The sequence below is a fragment of the Epinephelus moara genome, chromosome 14, assembly GCF_006386435.1.
Source record: "Epinephelus moara isolate mb chromosome 14, YSFRI_EMoa_1.0, whole genome shotgun sequence".
Classification (NCBI taxonomy): Eukaryota; Metazoa; Chordata; class Actinopteri; order Perciformes; family Serranidae; genus Epinephelus; species Epinephelus moara.
The window spans coordinates 26,872,072-26,892,078 of NC_065519.1; the positions used below are offsets into that span (position 1 = coordinate 26,872,072).

At 42.1% G+C, this 20,007-nt stretch overlaps 1 protein-coding gene across 1 annotated transcript in view; it reads right to left on the reverse strand.

Moving 5' to 3' along the window:
- The window catches only part of alk (ALK receptor tyrosine kinase), a 491,937-nt gene that overhangs the window by 12,681 nt on the left and 459,249 nt on the right, over nt 1-20,007 (reverse strand). The window contains exons 15-25 of the mRNA XM_050061749.1: nt 19,509-19,650; nt 18,159-18,326; nt 17,384-17,482; nt 11,540-11,695; nt 10,308-10,421; nt 6,534-6,720; nt 5,635-5,725; nt 5,255-5,319; nt 5,027-5,156; nt 4,043-4,140; nt 1,191-1,283 (exon numbers count right to left, since the gene is read on the reverse strand). Of these exons, the coding sequence (XP_049917706.1) occupies nt 1,191-1,283; nt 4,043-4,140; nt 5,027-5,156; nt 5,255-5,319; nt 5,635-5,725; nt 6,534-6,720; nt 10,308-10,421; nt 11,540-11,695; nt 17,384-17,482; nt 18,159-18,326; nt 19,509-19,650 (1,343 nt within the window). The remainder of the gene's footprint in view (nt 1-1,190; nt 1,284-4,042; nt 4,141-5,026; nt 5,157-5,254; nt 5,320-5,634; nt 5,726-6,533; nt 6,721-10,307; nt 10,422-11,539; nt 11,696-17,383; nt 17,483-18,158; nt 18,327-19,508; nt 19,651-20,007) is intronic.

The window sequence follows — 20,007 nt, forward strand, 5'->3', positions numbered from 1 at the left end:
TTTTTTGGGGAGTTTTTCCTTATCCGCTGCGAGGGTCATAAGGACAGAGGGATGTCGTTTGCTGTAAAGCCCTGTGAGGCAAATTGTGATTTGTGATATTGGGCTTTATAAATAAAATTGATTGATTGATTGATTGAAAAGTTTGGAATCACCTGCCACAGTCTGATGGCTGAGATGACTGAATGGTTTTTCGTGCCTTTAGGTTTCAGACAGTCGTCTTCACAAATAGATGTTTGTTTAAAGAGTTTGTTTTGTACATGGAGAACAGAACGCTGTACAATGGTTCAACCAGACTGACAACTGAGAGGGCAAAAACAGACGAGGATCCCTCTGAGCTATGATTCAATGAGAATAGAAAAAAACCCACCAGTTATTGGTAAAAGAAGCTTCAAAACATCACAATGTATTCAGATTTTAACAAGATTAGGTTCTTTCTTCAGTGTCAAGTCAATAAAAAGCCAATAAAAAGCTGGATTAACAGGCAACATGTTGCTTCAGCAAAAGTATTCTTTAAACATCACAAAAGAAATAGAGGGTTAGTCTATCAGAATATCAGCTGAACATGCCATGGACCCTTTCAATCTAACCATGAGTAGAGTGCAGAGGGCTCAAAGACAGAGTCCAGTTGCCCTATTATGGTTTAATGGTGACTGAAGGTCACTTGTGCTTCTCTGGGTTGGAAAACAAATTAAAAATCGATGGTATTTGTGGGAAAAATGGTTCCAACAGTATCTTGCTATCATACAACACTGCAGGGACACTGACTAAACAGAAGTTTGAATTATTTAATTCTTCTTCTTTTCAGGCCAAAACTGTCTCAAAAGTGAATAGTTGAATTGGTGTTTTAATCATGCTGTTTAGCCATCGGTGAAGGAAGGATGAAAAACATTAAAATAACAGGTCATTACAAACATTTGACCAACAGTGTATTCCTTTTAATATTACGTTTGAATTCAGCTGCCATCCTCCAGCCCTGCCTTGAGATTACTCCATAGAACTGGCATGTAGTGCATGCTCACTCAGTGTTCCCCCCATATTTGTTCTTCAAAGATACACTTTCTTATTTTCAGTTTGATGTGAGCTTATTGTCTCAGACCTTATTTAGACTCAAAATCAGCTGAATCTGATCTTGATTTTGAGCCAGCCAAGGCGGTCCTGCCTGCTGCCGTACATCTGTCAGTCAATAGTACCTGTAAATGTCTCGAGCCATCCCAAAATCTCCAATCTTGGCGACGCGGCCCGATCCTTTGCAGGTCAGTAGGCAATTCCGAGCTGCTATGTCCCTGAAAGATGAGAGAAACACATACAGGCTGTCAGGTCACTGCGTGTGCTTACTGCTGGATTGATGGAGATTGGTCACCTGTTTTGAAACACAATAACTCACTGCTACTGTAAATCTGAATTATGGGATTTTTAATATATGGAGGGATACTGTATTAGTGAATATTGACATCCACACAGCTTTGCTCATGCTTTGTCTTTTCACTTTTTTACCAGAGTTCCTCATATATTTGCATGTATATGAGTGCTCCACGTATGAACACCTACATACGCTCCCTGTTGGATTTGAAGTTGAGTGTAACTACCAAGCTGCCCCGGGCAAGCAGGTAAAGTGTATAGTTTCCTACAGTGCCTTTATAGCTCTGCCCACATGGTGCATCCAGAGAAAAGATTGAAATGTTACACCGTATTTGCAGGCAGAGTAGCTTAGAAGAGAAAATTCATAAAATTCATATTTGCACTGTACTGGGTTGGTTAGTCTTTGAGAAAATACAGTAGTTCACACAGCATGCTCTGCTCCTGTCTGGGGAAAAGAAAATAGAGCTCACACACTGTATTCTAATCCCCAGGCGCCTAACTTTCTTATCGTCTTTAGAAGTTACGCTGTGAGTGCACTGCTCCCCGTCATACTAAAGACAAGTGCGCACTAGGGACAATAAATACCACGAATTTAACATCAAAATAACATCATGTGACACTGTGCTCAAACTAGATCATGAGACAGGGCAGGGCTGGAAATGAAAAACCAGCAGTGATGCAAACCACAGCACGGAGCTCTGTGAGCGCACAGACAGCAGCTCATTGATGTTTAGCCTCCACACTCTGATGAACTTGGATATGAAATGACACAATGAGGATAAAGTAATATTTCAGACTGATTTAAACTGAGGGCTTTTTAAGACAGGGACTACACTATGCATGGTTGCCCCACTTCAATACGCCAGAAGTGTTTGGAGCTATTCAACTTATGGTGCTACTTGAAGTTTGATGTTAAATAATTCAGTATGAAATAAAAACAACATTGTGTCTAGGGCATCCATTTGCCTCTCAGTTCAAGTCCAATTTAGACTGAAACAGCTAAATGACTGTCGGTAAACTGAGTTATCAAAGCAGCGATAGAGAATTTCCTAAATTGTGTTATCACAGCACAACATTTCCTATTCAAGAAAAAGAAGTGAATGAATCAATCCATTTAGCAGCATGTCAGAAAACTGAATCATTTCTATCATAGCATGACTACAAGCAGCACTCGGGATTGCACACACACTAACACTTTAACAAGTTCCTTTCTCACGAGGTGCTATGTAGCTGAATCCAAGTAGTCTTTGCTTAATGGCTTGGAAGAATTCATGCAAATGATTTGCTTTTGCTTGTAGGCAAGGACGAGCCTTGAAATGCAGCAGTAGCTGTCACAGAGTGCTCGCTGAGGGCTTAGGGGAAGGACACAGTGCTGTTGTACATGCAGCACAGTGATGTGAGAGCAGTCTGTTGTTAAAACAGTGTTAACTGTAGACCTTATTTACAGCATCTTTTAACTGCAGCTTAAAGACCCATTACACAGCAGCATTAAAGAACAATCTCCGTTATTAGTCTATTTTTACACCTGAGGTTGCATCAAACTACCCGACTCTCCTCAGCACAGTGCTTCTTTTCAGGGGGCTATAATTTCCGAAGTGAGTACCAAGCCTGCTGTAAAATAAAGTAACGCCAGAGTAACATTACATTATCCACTGGCCAGAAAAGCATAGAAACACACCAAAGCCAGAGTAAGTTATTCTCAGACAGCATTTAACCTGTGATTTAACCTGTTGGAGCACACCACGGCTCATCATCCAACCCTGTAATCCCTGTAAGAGCTGCATTTTCTGAGTAGCGGACTGTCTGCTCCTCCACCCCACCTCATTCACCTGCCCTTTACTCAACCCCAAGTAAACACACCTCCATAAAAAATGAAATTAGCCTCAAGGACAGCGTTTGGATGAATTTTAATACGGGTTGAAGGCAGAAAAGCGGGCCGTATAGAAGCTCACGAGCCTGCGGAGAAGAGTCGGCCATTAGATGGATTGATGGGGCTTTACTGTGCCACGTTGGGGCAAACAAGGTTTAATAGGCCTCGTTTGTCATTGGCCAATTCCTAGGAAGTCAAAGAGAGACGTGAAGGAAGAGCGATGCACTTTAATTGTCTTGATGTGATTGCAGGAGCAATTTTGACCTTTTCCCTTTCTGACATGTACTTGACTTTCCTCACAGAAGAAGATATTTGCAAGACAGAGAAGGACTTAGAAATTCTTTGTTCACGTCCTCTGGTTCACCACCCGCTGTGAATATGTATATAGAAGGGGACTTGTGCCTTGGATGCAGACCGTAAAAAGGCAAGCCGGCTACCCCATCTGGTTGCTCTGATGCTAAACTCATCACTTGTCCTTTCTGCTATCGTACGAAAGGCAAAAGGCATGCAGAGTCCATATGTTCCGCTTGGACGGATGAGGTCTGCACATAACTCTGAGCAGAAGTCAGTAAATGAATGCAGGCAAGTCTGTTTGTTGAGTTTGTATATTTTCCTTTGCACATTAGCATGCCATATGTATATGCATACCCATATGTGCTGTGTATTGTTTGTTTTCCTCTCTGTCTTGCTAATCTGTTTAGGTGGGAGGAATATAGGACCACAGAATACAATACATTCTTGTATTTGTTTATGCTAACACTCTGATGGTTTTGCATATTTATATGCTAAACGTGTGGTCATCCAGTAACATACCTGTGTATAAACTGGTTCTCCTCCAGATACTGGCAGCCCTTGGCAATGTCTCTGGCCACATTGAGAAGGTCTACCATGGTCAGGCTGGACGGGTGCTCCTGATCACACAGAGAGGAGACAGAGGAAATTACCCACAATGCAACATCAGTGAATATATCAGAGGCAGAGCTGGCAAAATGGAGGTGACTACATTTATATGCACACTAACATTCCACTATTATTCTGAATATAATGATATTTTGAATTTGACAGCATATTTGGTTTTGATATTGTGAATCAGGCCTTTTTTCCTAATATAGCATTGACATGCGGAACATGCAGATATTATTCAGCTTCAGGAACTTTCTTTGGACATGTGTACAGTGCATTCAGAATATGTGCTTCTTCTGTGTTTATGTTCAGCTCTGTGCATTGTTATGGATACATTATACACAATCCAGCCTTGCCTACAGTTTGCAAGGCTGGGGCAGAGAGAGAGATGCATGCCCAAAAGAAAAGCCCACATTTCTGGTCGGAAGGTGAAACACGCCTTTTAAACATTATGAAAGACTTGGATATCAACAGGTTTTTGGATATGCACAAATATCACAAAGCCGACCTTTTCAAGATGGAGGTTGAGGGAATGAAAGAGGGAATCGGTGTTTGCACGGTGGAACAATGGAACAAGTCTACCACCGGCAGAGGAAAAATCCTATTTTGATGCGAAGAGGCAAAATGATACAAGTGTCTCCAGTGGTTCCACTTCTCCACATTTTAACGTTATAAACAACACATTAGGGCACGTTGATCTGAGCATGCACAGCTGGATGTAAACGAGAATATTAATGAAATATTCATGTAAAACAGCTTAGTAGAAATATTGCTTTTTATGGAATGAGTGCAAGAAGGGGAACATTTTGTGCAACTAAAAATAGTCTGTGTGGTTTTAACACAAAAATGATGTTTGAAAATCTGACTGATGTGACTTGGATCGTAGTGTCTCACCAGCCGGGGTCTGGTCTCCCTCAGGAAAGACTTGAGATCTCCTCCAGCCATCAGCTCCAGCAGGATGAACCTGGGCATGGCCTGCAGACTGACTCCTATACAATGCACAATGTTCTGGTGGCTGAACTTACTGCAGGGACAGAGACACAGCAGGGAGGGGGGATTAGGAATGGCTTTGTCAGCACTGTGCAGAATTTTGTTAATTGTGTGTCTCTCAGTGACTCTTACCTGATGATTAGAGCCTCCATGAGGAAGTCCAATTCGTCTTGCTCAGAGCAAACCTCAGGAAGGGTCTGTTGTAATTAGCGATGAATGGTTACGAGTTTGATTTACAGTCATAATTGTATTTTCTATGTAGTGCCTCTCTAAATGACTGACAGTATTTGTGCTTTGAAGTCTTTAACTGCAAAAAGCAATGCAATAAAAATGAGGAAAAACTGCTTTTGTTCAACTTCCTGATCTCCCATCCTGAAATAAAGAATTCTTCCTGTGTGGATGATGTGTAATTACTTTAGCCCCTGTGGATCTAATTTGATTCAATCAAAATCTGACCTTTTAAAACAGAAAAATAAAACATTTATAGCTCCAGAGAGTGGATGAGAACTCACCTTGACTGCCACTTGCAGTGGGCTCGGCTCACCAGGTATCCCCACTGCCAGCCCTTCATAGACTTCACCGAACGCACCATGACCCAGACCCCTTGAGACACATTTATTATTTACAATTACATTCACATTTAAGACGTTACGCTGAATCATTCACACAGGGAGGGGGGCGCACAAGACTAAAGACATTAGAAGCAGCCAGCAGGAGGACACATCCTAAATATACCTGTGTTCAGAGGCTGATCACCTATGGCGCTAAGTACTAGGCGAAGCAGAGATGCCAGTCAGTTTTATGAATTAGTTGTTCACAAGCAAAAAACAGTTTCTGTGTGACATCCTGCTGCAGATGTCTAAGTGCAGAATGGTGAACTTTGACACCAAGTTATAGTTTTATAATTCTGATGTCCCCCTTTGCAGCCATTTGACTTGATTCATGACCTAAATAAATCTAGACACTGGAAAATATTTATGAGTCCACAAGAACAAGGAATAAATCACAAAGATTAGGCACCCGAATGATAAACTGGTGAACTATAAACACATGAAAGATACATTAAAAATTGAAAAGAGCCGTGCAAAAATAATTTCAGAGCTGCCTGGATCACTGCAGTAGACGTGTGCACTGTGAGAATTCACACTTAAATATTTCAGCCTTTATTTAAACTGCTCCTTCTCACACCATACTGTATTTATGAGTCCACCCTATTTTAATAAAGGAGATTTTCATAACAATTACAGTGAACTGCTCAATTTGTCATGATCATTCAGACACTGTTATCCTTGAGCCGATGTAGACAGGTGTTTCAACTCATGCTGAATTTGTTCATATGGTCTTTTTTAATGATATGATCAAAGTGTCACCAAGTAACAAGAATGTTGGTTGTGGATCTTCAATCTGTTACCTGGTGAGGGAGATATTACGCCGTGGCACCTCCTTCAGGTCGTTGACCGATGCCGTCTTACCGGCGAAGCAGTAGTTGGGGTTGTAGTCGGTCATGATGGTGGACGCCCGCAGCTTACTGAGCTTGCAGTCTGGACTCTGCAGCTCCAGCTGAATAGACTGCAGCTCTGTGTGTTTCCGTCTGTACACTGGCGAGATAAAAAATGAAAGAGTTTCATTCCACTACTGAGATATCCGCAATTTAGAAAGCAAACAAAACCTTGAACCCATCTTCTTGTAGAAAATTATTGCTGGCAGCCAAAGCACACAAAGTGGAAAGCTTTTACAGTTATTATTTCTCTAAAGACCTTTTGCTTGTACAACCGCAAGTTTTATGAAATAGAATATTCCTTTGCATCTGTGAAATATTGATTTCTCTCCATCTGATGCCAGATTTGCCTTTCTAAAATATTCAGATACATAATGTGTAAGAATAAACCCCCTACGTATAAATATGTCTTGCAGATGTGTACATGCAAAAGACACAATCATGTGTGTGGCACTGGCAACAGTATGCACTAAAGCAACTAAGACCTCCTTCATAGTGCAAACAAATGCACTTTATGTAGAATACATGAAGCCCCTCCCCCCCCTTTCTCCCCCTAACACACACACACACACACACAACACACACACACACACACACACACACACACACACACACACTTACTTTATAATGCTATGAGCCTTAACCTGAGCTGGGAACACATTAGTGGCAGGGAGAATTGTTTGTGTGTATGCTTATGTGTGTGTAGGGGAGTTATTTATTTACCAAATGCTTTCTAATGTACGAGCGCTGTCAGCCGCTGGCTAAGCAGCCATCCATCATTAGCGCATTTCATTCATCACAGACGTAGTCCCACACCTTCTCAGCTCCCACCTCGTCTACTCATGTGTGTGCAAGAGTGTAGGTGGGAGTCTGGAAGTCTGCGAGTGTGAGAGTGAGTGTGGGTGTGTGTGTGTGTGTGGAGGGGATGATGGCTCAATGAGTGCATATGTCTGGCTGTAATAGCCTGAAAGCAGCCGAGCAGACGGGTGTCTGCGCTGGCCGCAAGGTTCACTTCCCATTCTGACAACAACCTGCTAAGGGCCGTCTGAGAGAGACCAGGACAGACACTGGAGACCTGTGTGTTGTGTGTGTGTGTGTGTGTGTGTGTGTATGTGTGTGTTTGTGTGTGTGTGTGTGTGTGCGTGTGTGTGTGTGTGAGACAGAGAGTATTTGTCTATTGTGCAAAGAGAAGTCAGGAGCAGAAAATACAGTACTCATATGAACCTCTCAGGCATTTAACAGCACAGTTCAGCTCTGTGGTCAGTAACAACTACTTCAACTTTTCTACTTTCTTATTTTGGTAGTTGTCAACTTCATGATGCTAAAGTGACAGTTTACTCTAAAATCAAAAATACTTATTTTTCCTCTCACCTGTAGTGCTATTTATTGATCTAGATTGTTTTGGTGTGAGTCACTGACGCCTCGTTTCCACATAGCTCTGTGTACTGTGCAAATCAATGTGATGCCCAATCATTCTACGAGAATCTCTGCTGTCTCTGATGTGTTTGCAAAACTCCTTCATGTTTTTTTTCTGTTCATTTGCCTTGAGTGCATTAATACATTTAAACTTTTGCGGCAGATTTCAGATAGACCATATGCACTGTGCCACAGTAAGTTAGCATAAAAATAAATTAGCTAACAGATTGATGAATGTATAATGCAGCTCTGTTTGTACATTTTTTTCCAAGTGAAAAGTTTGACAGATTGTTGAGCTACCTATCACTGGTATCATGCTAACTGTGTAGCATATAGTGTGCATGCATACTGGATCATACATCTTTTAACAAAACATTTCACAAAACTTGCAACACACCTGACTGGCTGACCTCCTCCTTTATTTGTCACCATGCATCATTAGTCCTGGTTTTGTCTCTGTACTATTGCATGTGCCTATTCCACAAGACTGAATGGCAAAAAACACTCAGAATGAACTTTTCTGCCATTTCTGTCGTGATGTTTTATTTACACGTGAAGAGATGCATTTCTTTGTGTTGAACACTGCGGGCGTACTCTGTATGCTATATGGAAATATAGCCACAAAACTGTGTGGAAATCAGGCACGAGTGTTGAGAAGGAAGCATGCATATACTCATAGAGGAAAGACTCCTGCGTAGAGATCTCTGCCTTCTCTCCAATATAATGGAACCTGATGGCACTCGGCTTGTGGTGCTCAAAGTGCCAAAAAATACAGTTGAAACTCAACAGCAATGTCTCTTTCCAGAAATCATGACCCGGTTACTCAAGATAATCCACAGACCTTGTTGTGAGCAGTTTCATGTAGGAACTATTTCTTTCTACCAAACAACACCTGCTATCTGTGTCATCGTTCAGAAGGAAGTGTGCATCTACTGCTAGCTCACCTAGCACCACTGAGCTAGCTAATTCATTTCAGCTCAGCCGAGGAGGACAACATCAACTTCTCATCACAACAAGGTCTGCGGATTATTTTATGTAACCTGATCGTGATCTCTGGCAAGATACATTACTGTCCGTTTTTTTAAATGGATTTTTTGGCACTGTGAGCACCAGAAGCCGAGTGTCATCTTGTTCCATTATATTCAAGAGAAGGCCGACATCTCTATGGCTATCTCCAACACTCTGCAACTCACACCAGAACAATCTAGACTGATAATTAGCGCTACAGGTAAAAGGAAAAATATGTATCTTTGATTTGAGGGTGAACTGTCCCTTTAAGTCCCTGCATGTCATATATGTTCCTTGTTCTCCTAAAGCAGTGGTTCCCAGTGAGTACCGGTACTTGTGGCCACTGATCACAAGTTGCACATGTTTTGGAGTTGTAAGCATTTCAGGAAAAAGCAATATTCCCCTCCAATCTCAAATCATTTAATCTGAGTAACTGTAGTGACCTCATACTGTAAAACTATTGGGCATATCACAAAAAAGAGAAAAGGTTAGAAAAATAAAATTAGTTTATACAACAGCTCATGTTTTTTGTGTTCCCCTATGCTGTTAATCATCTTACGACTCCTCAGATTTAACCTTCCACCGCAGACCACGCTACCTTGTCTGGATCTACTTCTTTAAACTGAGGCACTTTAAATGCACTCATTCAACAGCAACCGATAACCTCCAACAGCCATGTCATAGCGCTTAATACCTTTCTAATCTACACCAACGCCCTGTTGGTCTGCTTAATGAATTGTGGGCCCCAACAGACAAACTATCTCACACTGCATGACTGACACTTTGTAAAGTCTTTTTCTGTCTGAAATAAGTCCAGCTGTTGAATACAGTCACCAGTGGAAATATTGCCTTACAAAGACTCTGCCAGGAACAAAATTACTTTTCCAGCATCTTCAGCTGTTACAATATTAACTGACATCCAATGACATATCTGGGCGAAGAAGTTCTTAAGACTACCAAAGAAGCACCCAGTGCCGCTTTCGAATGCTTTTACTGAAAACAGATGAAATGCTGTGAACATGACGTGAATGCTTCAGGGCCTGAGTTTGTGTGGCGTGCTGTTGCAGTCGGGTTTAAAAGGTCATTTGTGAAACAAAACACACGCCAGTTTATGGCGCTATTGTTTATACAACCGTGACCCCATTTTTACTCATCCACTGGAATCATATCTGCAGACTGATATCACACTTGTGTTGAAAACTGATATATATATTACATTTCTTGGTACCATAAATTGCCTTTTTACCATCCTCACTGACTTACTTATCATGACTCCAGACACAGCCAGCAGCAGGGCAGCGATGAGGGCTGAGGTGCCCACAGACAGACCCAGCGCCAGGTGGGAGAGAGACGGCTGGGGAGGCAGCAGGGACACCTCTGCGAGACAAGGGGAAACAACAGCGTTCCACAGTTGTTATCTTCCCCAGAGGAGTATTAACATTCACTTCGCCACTCTGATCCCCCACTTAATTAATGATGTGAAAGCGATGACACAACAGAGCTTAGGAGCAGCGACGGCCGCTGCATGCCAATTCCCTTTTCGGCGGCAAGGGGAGATCTCATTTCACTTGTCTAAGCTGAGGAACAAATCTGCACACCGAGAGACACCATATTGAGACTGTGACCTTTTACGACCTAGCATCATAGAATTATCTACTGCTTGTCATTACTGAGAACAGATTTGCAAATCATAGGGCAAGGAGACACTCTTAGGTCATTAAGATATCATTGAAATGGTAATAGCCTTGTTATTTTGCCTCAAATTATGAAGTGACAATCCACCATATTAATTCATTTTAGATCTACATTCATATGCTCACGATTCATCTGAGATTACAAATCATAATTGGAGAGGCAACTCAAGGTCCACAGGGGTTTATAAACATTTCTTTGTTGCAGTTTAACCCAGGAAAAGGACACAGCACATGTTTGGAAACTGATTTTTAGTCAAGGTTGACGTGTTCTAATGGGCAGAGAAAGTCGCATGAACTCAGGTTCATTAGGCCCATTATGAAACGCATTCAAAATCGATTTTATAATATTGCTACACGAGTATCCAGGTGAAGCCTTTTAGTGCAAATCCTTGACATGATAAGATAATAAGCGTTTATCTGACTGCGGCACAGAGATAAATCACAGAGCAGGACTCCACCAGCTAATACTGCTATAGCTTTGTCCGTTTTCATTAACAGGTTATCGTATCCTACGGATTGATTATTATTATGAATGATTAAGGCACTATTAAAATAACGTTTCCTCAGATAAAGATTCAATAAAGTACAGAGCCTCCCAGGCTTAATTACTTCTGCAGATTAATTCATTATCTATTCACTGAGTCACAGTCTATTACAGGTACAATTTCATTCAGCTTAGCTCGTTTCTACACTTGGATTCATTTCACATACTTAAACTGTGAAATAGAAATAGACTTTGGTTCTTTATTACAAACAGTTAAGTATATGTGTGTGTGTTTGTGCAAGAACTATATGCCAGACCTGTAGCGTTGATGCAGGACACCCGGTCTGGTGCCAGGGTCAGGTCATCATCACAGTAGCATACGACACCATCCTCAGTCTCGTGGCATTCCCCACTCTCACAGTGGCTGCAGTTCTGCACTGGACTGATGAGCACCTCACCATCCCCCTCCATACCTACACACACACACGCACACATACGCACACGCAAGCACGCACACAGGGTGCAGAAGTTTCCACAATGAACAGGGTTTGATTAGACAACTCCAGGATGTCTCCCGGTGAAATGAGCAAAAGTTCAATAACACTGTAATGTAATTTACTGGAAATGATCCTAATTATAGGATGTGTGAGGATGGCCTTTTCTCGGTTTAATTCTCACTGTCATCACCTAGCATACAGTCTATCCACTTACATAAAGCATATAGTACATTCTAACACCACTAACAACAATTAAATCAACCACAAACACCTCTTCAAGACCTTGCAGCCTCCCACTCCTCTGATAGTTGGCATGGCAATGGCATGGCAATTCAGTCTCAGTATCATGCGTGTGTCTTGAATAAATATGATCAAATGGAGGTTTGTTGGTGGCGGTGTTTATAAGCCCTAAGTTTACAGCACAGTCAAGAAAATACTGAGCTTTATATACATAGAAAATGCGGTGACTCCTGAAGATGCGATGACCAAACCTTGATCTATTAAACACTCAGGGCTCTAGTTTCGCAGACCGGGTGCAGCGGAGGCGCAGCGCACCTGCGCTTCGCCAACTGGGTGTGGCCAGGCGGATTTTGTAAGTTTACTCCTACTCCTCTATCCCACCTCCGTCCCTCCTACCGGCGCAAGTCGGAAAGAGGGAGGAGAGAAGGCGTGGAGTGGGTTTTACACACATCACACCAATCAAATGAGCCCCTCTCCTCGCCCTTAAATGCGCCGCGCGAAGGCGTAATGAGAGTTTACTCAATTCGCCATGGCAGAAGAGAGCAGCAGCGTCAGACGGCCAAACTTCTCCCAGGAGGAAACTGATGTTTTGGTCCGGGAGGTCCAAGCTCGCAGTGTCCGAATATACGGAACTGCGAGCAGACCTCCACGGGCTGATGATGCAAAGGTAGCCTGGGAGGAGGTCACCACAATTGTAAATCAATGTTGCGTTTCTCTCGTGCGCGCGCGCTCTCTCTTTCTCTCTCGCAGTCTCACTCTGTTTCTTTTCTTTTGACTTTTCTAAGATGACAGATGCTGAATATATACTCCCTATCTGATGCTGTGGCTGTTTGTGGTTGGCTGAGAGGGATGTGAACTCATTAGTTTGCAGCTGTGTTAATCAAATCAGGTTGGGTTTCCATTACGCGTGCCAAACGTGCCAAACGGTGCCAATCCCCTTTGATCTGACATCAGATGTGACGGGACAGTCAATATAGAGATACATTTATGTGCTGATTGCAGATAGTTGCATTGAATAGTGTTTTTTTTGGCTATTTATTGCATTGTTAATGTGCCTGATATTCTGGAAACCTGCCTGTGAGATTTTGGCGACGTGTGCGCACTGTCCGCCGGTCAGCCAAACTTCAGCTTACACCGGCTGCGCTCCCCCTGCGCTGACAGTAGACGTGGTTTCAGTTGGCGAGCTTTTAGCGCACCTTCGGCGAAGCCTGTTGGCATAAACTGTCACTGCGCCAAGCTGGATCTGTCGACACCTCACCCTGCTGCGCCGCCACACCCATCTCAGCGCACCTCGGTCTGCCAAACTACCAAACTGAGCGCACCTCGGGTTGCGCTGCTCGAAACTAGCTCTGCGCGGGGTTCGCCACCCTGTGCCACCTGCGCTGCGCCAGGAAACTAGAGCCCTCAGTGTGCAGGATTTAGAGGCATCTATTAACAGTTGCTTTCATTGGTTCATCATCACATAAAAATAAGAATCATTGCTTTCATTACCTTAGAATGAGCCATTTATCTTCATACAGCGGGACCTCTTACATGGAGTTTATAGATGGAGAATATAGACTTCTATATTAGCCCAGAACGGACAAACCAAACACTGGCTCGAGATAGGGCCATTCGTGTTTTCATGTCAGCCACTGTATGTGCTTGGCATATGGGAGGAGTTTCAGTTCTGCAACCTCAGCGCTAGATGCCACTAAATCCTACACACTGGACCTTTTAATGATATGAAAACTGAAATGCCACTTAAACCATTTATCTACTGTAAAACTTAAATTAATAGCCCAAGCTACCATTTGCTGAGATCACTGAAATCAACAGGCCTATATTTGGGACAGGCCTTTAATTCCTTTCACATAAAAATGTTGCTCAGCACAGATCGGGAAATACAATCAAATTGTTTATTTAAACCAGTACGAATATTACTTGTTTAAAAATTAGGCTTCCGATAATTTATCAGGTATGAGTCATTCATTAGCTCTAGCTCCAGCAGCATCAGAGAGTGAGTGAGTCACAGCACTTGAAGATTATGGCACCCAGCATACCAACACAACACCACTTTATCCTGTTAGAGCAATACTCACAACTTGGATTAATTTTTATTAAAAACTTTATGATTGATTCTTTTGATCTGAGGACCCTTACGGACTAAAGGAACATGAATAACTTACAGGGTAATCGAGGAATGGACACATAATTGGAGGTAGCCAACAACCCGGTTTTGTACATCCGCAGAACTTCTCTATAAAAAATGATCTGCTTGACAACCAGACCAGGCGTCTAATCGAGACAGGTGTTTATCTGTCAAAATGTGAAGCCACAAGGGACTGAGCATTTAACTGGGACTAGGCTTTTAACTGTATATATGTGTTACTGCTGTAGTCTAGTGAAGTTAGTCTGTATTTATGACCATGAAAACCCAAAGCCACACTGGGTTCAAACTGAGAGAATGCCTTCAGAATTCTTTTCATGGTCAACACATCTATTGTCACAGCTTTACTGTTCACATTACACTTGTCTTCAAGTGTTACCCCCAATTACAACCCCACAGATCATCTTTACAAGCAGCTTATTATGACCTATTTTACGTTATCGCTAGGCGGCGACCTCTAGTGGCCGTAGAAATTATGACAGAAGCAAAGGAGGAAGTCAGGTATCAAGAGTCAGCATATAGAGGAGGTCAAGGTGAATGGATAGGTCAAATGAACAAAGGATTTTCACCTAGGAGACCCCTGTTTGTGTCCATATAAATAAGTTAATTTACATTTACTTACGTACATAACAAACATACTGATTTTCACCTGAACCACGATCTTTTCCTAAACTTATCCAAGTAGTTTTGGTGCCTAAACCTCTCCATGTTATTTTGGATTTGCCGACGACCTATTCTATCATTTAGGTATGAGGATGTGTTGATCTCCTGCCACTGGTAGGGGCGCCATATTAGGAAACACCCCTGTGGGTTGTAAAGGTTAGGAACCAACAACCTATATGGTTGTATGTGTTGGAGAACTTCTTGCAGCCAGTACAAACTGTAGGGGATGAATCAAGTCGGGGTGTTTTATCGTGTTGTGTGGAGGGCTGAGAGCTTGCAGATTTTCATCCCAGCCTTCTATAACCCCAAACTAAATGAATTTACTGATTCTAAGTGAAGGTGTGTTAATCAGTGAAACGATCTGCTGTGGTCTCGTCTGGAACAAAACCTGCAGACTCTCTGCCCTCCACAACACAACCACTCCTACCCCCATAAATTGTTTAAAGACATTTTTACAATGCACATTACTTAATTTAGATTTAAAAAGAACCAATTCTCTTAATTGTAAACTACAAGGAGCGAATAAGCCCTACATGAATTAGTTATAGGCTGGTCTGTGAAAGCTTGTACTGTTTAGTAAGCAAAGCAAATGCACTCATCTGCAGAATCTATTTTCTCTCATCATTCTGTTATCAGCTTTATAAGTACAAATACATAAATCTAACCTAGAAACAGTTGAAAGGTTTCGATGGAAGAATACAAATGTCTCCAGTGCTGATGTTGACTGAATACTAATGTGTGGGTGTGATTCTCTGTACTGTGGATGTTTCGACATGTTGAATACTCCATGTTACTGGAGTGAGGAAGGTGATGGTGTCTTCTCTACTGAATTTTACAGTTTCTCCACCATCAAAGCGAGACAACTATCTCTGTACAGATAAATATTTCCGCACCCCTTAAGCTAGTTGAATAATGATTTGCTTGAATTACCATGCACATGAGAAATGATATTGTCTCTTTCAGACAGGTGGAGTGAGATTCACTGAAGCTCTCCTGGCCTCTAATAACAAGAATGTTTTCCTCAGTGCCTACCAGCATCTAGTGATTGGATATCTGTATTCTTCCTTCCTCCTTTTGAAGCAGCCGGTATTCAGGGGATTAGGGCACTGTATTGCAATCCAATTGCCTCTGTCAACATTAACAGTACGATTTTTGATCCTATTTTATGTCTTTCAATGCACACAGCAGGTTTGTCCGGCGTCACCTGCTGTTTTTATTTGAGCCCGAGAACCTGCCTGTGCAGTTCCAGCTGAGGAGGAAATTACTGGCGTAGCCATTTGTGATTACAACTTCAAACCACAAATGCCCTTAAATGTGACCTTTACACAGATAATATTCTTTTATGTTATCATATTATAGATATTACTACCTGATATTCCACCCTGCGTGCTATGATAATGATTGTGGCCCTCTGGTCATTCACTGGTTATAAATCATGTCATTGTCTCAAAGCCCAAAACTCAGATCTCTCAAATAATAGTTTCAGGAGGTGAAAAGTTTATTTTGTGCAGGAATGTACCACAGAAAGATGTATGGAAAGATCTTTATCTATCATATAATGTGTCATTTTCTTTACCAAGAGGCTACAAAAATGATAACAGGAGTTGTTGCTAGACATGTTTGTTGCTTTGTTTTGCTGTGAAAATAACTAAAATAGGATGTAATTTCCCTCCTTAATTAATAACATAGACAAGTGAGGCTAGAATGTCTCAGCATGTTAACCAGCTGGGGCCATAATAGAGAGGGATGAGGATAATGTGTAGTTTAATAAAGGAAAAATTCAGTGCAGTTTTAAACAAACAAAAAAAAAGTCAGTTTTATTTACAGCTGAAATTCACTCTGTAGCCTCTTTTTCTCCAAAGGAAATGAAGTGAGGTCGATGACAAATTGAGGACTGTGGCTGTTGAAAGCGACACTGCCTCACCAGACAGTATCATCCCTATTAAAGCTCAATGGGAGAGAGATATCAGCGCGTTCTTTACGACAGCCCAATGGAGGACATTTTTAAAAGCACTTCATTTTCTATTTCCCATTTTCCCTTTTTTCCATTTCTCTGTATAGCTGAGTGAAGAGGAAACATTAGATGATGTATGGACGGCCATTGCTACAGCTAAAAATTTCAGTCAGACTTTGCTTTAGTACCTGTCAAGTTCAAATGTATATGTAAATGTAAATACAGCAGAAGGGTCAACAGGTCTACGCTTGATGGATTTATTGAGCAGTTCCTCCTCTCTATCTCGAGACGTTTTAATCGAATAATCTCTGTGTGTCTTCTGACAGAATGGAAAACTCTCGTCCCTCCGTGGCTGCCCATATCTGCTGCACAGTTTTACAGTTTCCTTTTTTTTAATGCGATGGAGTTAACCAGCTCATTCTCACTGTGCTGTACAAATCTATATTAGTTATGTGTTGTGAAAGCTTCCACTGTAGAAAGTGTGCCGCAACAAAAACTCATTTAAAAATGTCAATAGCAGAAACACTTTTTCTCATCATTTCTGTAAAGTACAAACAAATTAACTCTCACCTACAAACACCACAAAGATATCACACGCTGAATACAAATTTCTGGCCTGCGGGCACTGACTGCTGACTAGTTTGTCTGCCCACATTACCTTTCAGAGGGAAGAGGAAGGGATCTCCCTCTGGACCCAGGAAGGACGTGCCATCGTCACCGTCGTGTTTGGGGTTGTTATCTATGGAGGTGTTACCACCTGGAAACCAGGAGGGCAGTGACAAAACCACAGTGTCAACCTCATATTAATTAACACGCTATATTTTATGACAACAGTTAAAAGCACATTTCACATATTACCCAGACAGAAACACATGGGACTTTTGTAAGTGTCATATCTGCTCATTGTCCTCCTTTTCTACCAGTGTTTGTATTTACATATTTCATCCTTCTGTGTCCCACTGCATTCTAATGTAACACTTATTTGCATATTTCTTACCACTCTATATGCTTTGTTATTTATATTTCATGCCTTATGCTGCGTACTTCCCTCAGCTGTTATGACCCAGTTATCTACTGAGGATCATTAAAGTTTATCTCACACAACAAACACACTGCTTAATGATATGCACTCAGTACAAGGAGATACAAGGTGTCATACTTTGATACTGTGTTTGGCTGATCTAATCCTGAATGATTTACAGTTGGCTGAACAGTGATGTGGACAGGACATGCAGCTGTTTCTGGGATTCAATGTGACCCCTGATCTCTATAAACTTCTGTCACCCTGTTACATTCAGGATAAAAGCATGTGGCACTACGAGCTGTGCATTTGGGTCACATCTGACAGCTCAACACAATTTATTTATTAAACTTTTTTTTTCTTTTTTTTCTGGACGTTCCAGAAAAAAACGTTGCAAATCTCTTGGACTAACCTCTGTAGCCTCCGCCAGCGCCCCCGGACATACAGCCACCCCCGCCGCCCCCGAAGCCGCCGCGGGTCTGCCAGAACTTTTGACAGGCCTGCCCTCCTTGGCCTCCGAGCACCAGCGGCCTGCCACCCTGACTGACAGGCATGGTGTCGTTCCAACCTCCGCCTCCACCTGTCACCAAACATAACACACCTTTGATTTGATGTGGAGTAATATACTGTGTAGTGATTCAGTGTGTGTGTGTGTGTGTGTGTGTGAGAGAGAGAGAGTCACAGAAAGGGGGAGAGAGGCAGAAGGAGTGAGATTTTAAATGGGTCAATATTGGCAGAAAAAGATGCTAAACTAGAGAAATGCCATGTGGCTTGTCCGTAGACATACACTAGGTATCAAGTATCTTCCCACACACACATGCACAGCAATCCCCTATTAGTTATAACAACACCAGTTAAAGTAGACACCACAAAACCCTAAAATCCCTTAAAAGAGACCTGGTAACACAAGATTAAAGTTATAGCTAATAATGTTATATCTAATCCCTCCCATATTCCCCAGCAGTAGCCAATTTAATTTTCCCCTTTCATTTCCCTCCCTCTCTGAAGTCTGAAAGATACAAACAAATGAAGGGAAAAAAAAAGGAAAAACACTCACCACATTGGCAACAAAACCCCCCAGACATGCTGAATATTTCATTTTTCATTCACCGAGTTTCCTCAAAAGTAAACCTTGTGCTTTGTGAAGATGTAAAAATCAATATCTTATGCTTCCTGGGCTGTTCGTCAACTCTGAGCACATGAATAATGCAACCTGCAGTGTGCATGGATGTAACATTACACTGGTAGAATGAAGCATGCAGCTCTGCCCGGCGATGATGAGGGACAAAGTGCTGGATATGAATAATCATGAGTCGGGCCACCCTGTGTTTTGTTTTTCGCCAAAAACACAAACACGAGCACACAGAGGTCTATGAAATGTATGCGTTAAGACAGAGGTAAACACCTTTAGGATAAATGAATGTGTTTACAAGTGCAGGTAAACATGCAAATAAACACTTCCACTTCGGGCTATCTGTAAACTCAGCTTATTAGTTTGTGTGCATGCAGAGGGGAACACAATACGCAGCGCCTTTCTCATCATAAAATGGGGGAAGATAAGCCATATCCACTACAGCTCTGTAATGGGGGTATTAGTCATCTGCTCATCGCAATACACACTCATTACACTGAATCTCCCTGGACCCAGCTCTCTCAGTGACTCTCACATAACTGTGGCCAAAAGCAATGCACTCACTATCTTGTATTTCCCTTCACATGCACGACACATACCAATGCTTCCAACAAGCTGTGTGTTGTGTACCTGCGGCGTTTGACTTCCCGTTGCGTCCCGGTTGGCTGGGGTCATAGTCCATCTGCTCCAGCTGGGTCTCTGATAGGCTGCTGTAGCCTCGGCCACCTCCTCCAGCACCGATGATGAGGGGGATATACATGTCTTTCTCCACCTAGGTAATTATTGTTTAAAGTTAGATTTATGTAGTGGTACCTTCTCTTCAAAGGAATAGTTCAACATTTGGGGAAAGATGCTTTTTTGCTGAGAGTTAGAAGATTAATTCCAGCTTTTGTTTGTCTGGTAATTATGTCACTGGAGCCATCAGTTGGTTAGCTTAGCTTTACCCATGGATGTATAAAGAGAACTGAATACATCATTGGAGGCGGGGCCCATTCAGTCCTAAAAGCTGCTCTGTCGTGCATGAAACAGTCCCAAAAGAAAGTGTGCCAGGCTTTGAAGCCAATTTTTGTGGTAAAAAACGGTAGACTTACAACTTCCCAGCCTGTCACATGATGCCATGGCGCTCAAA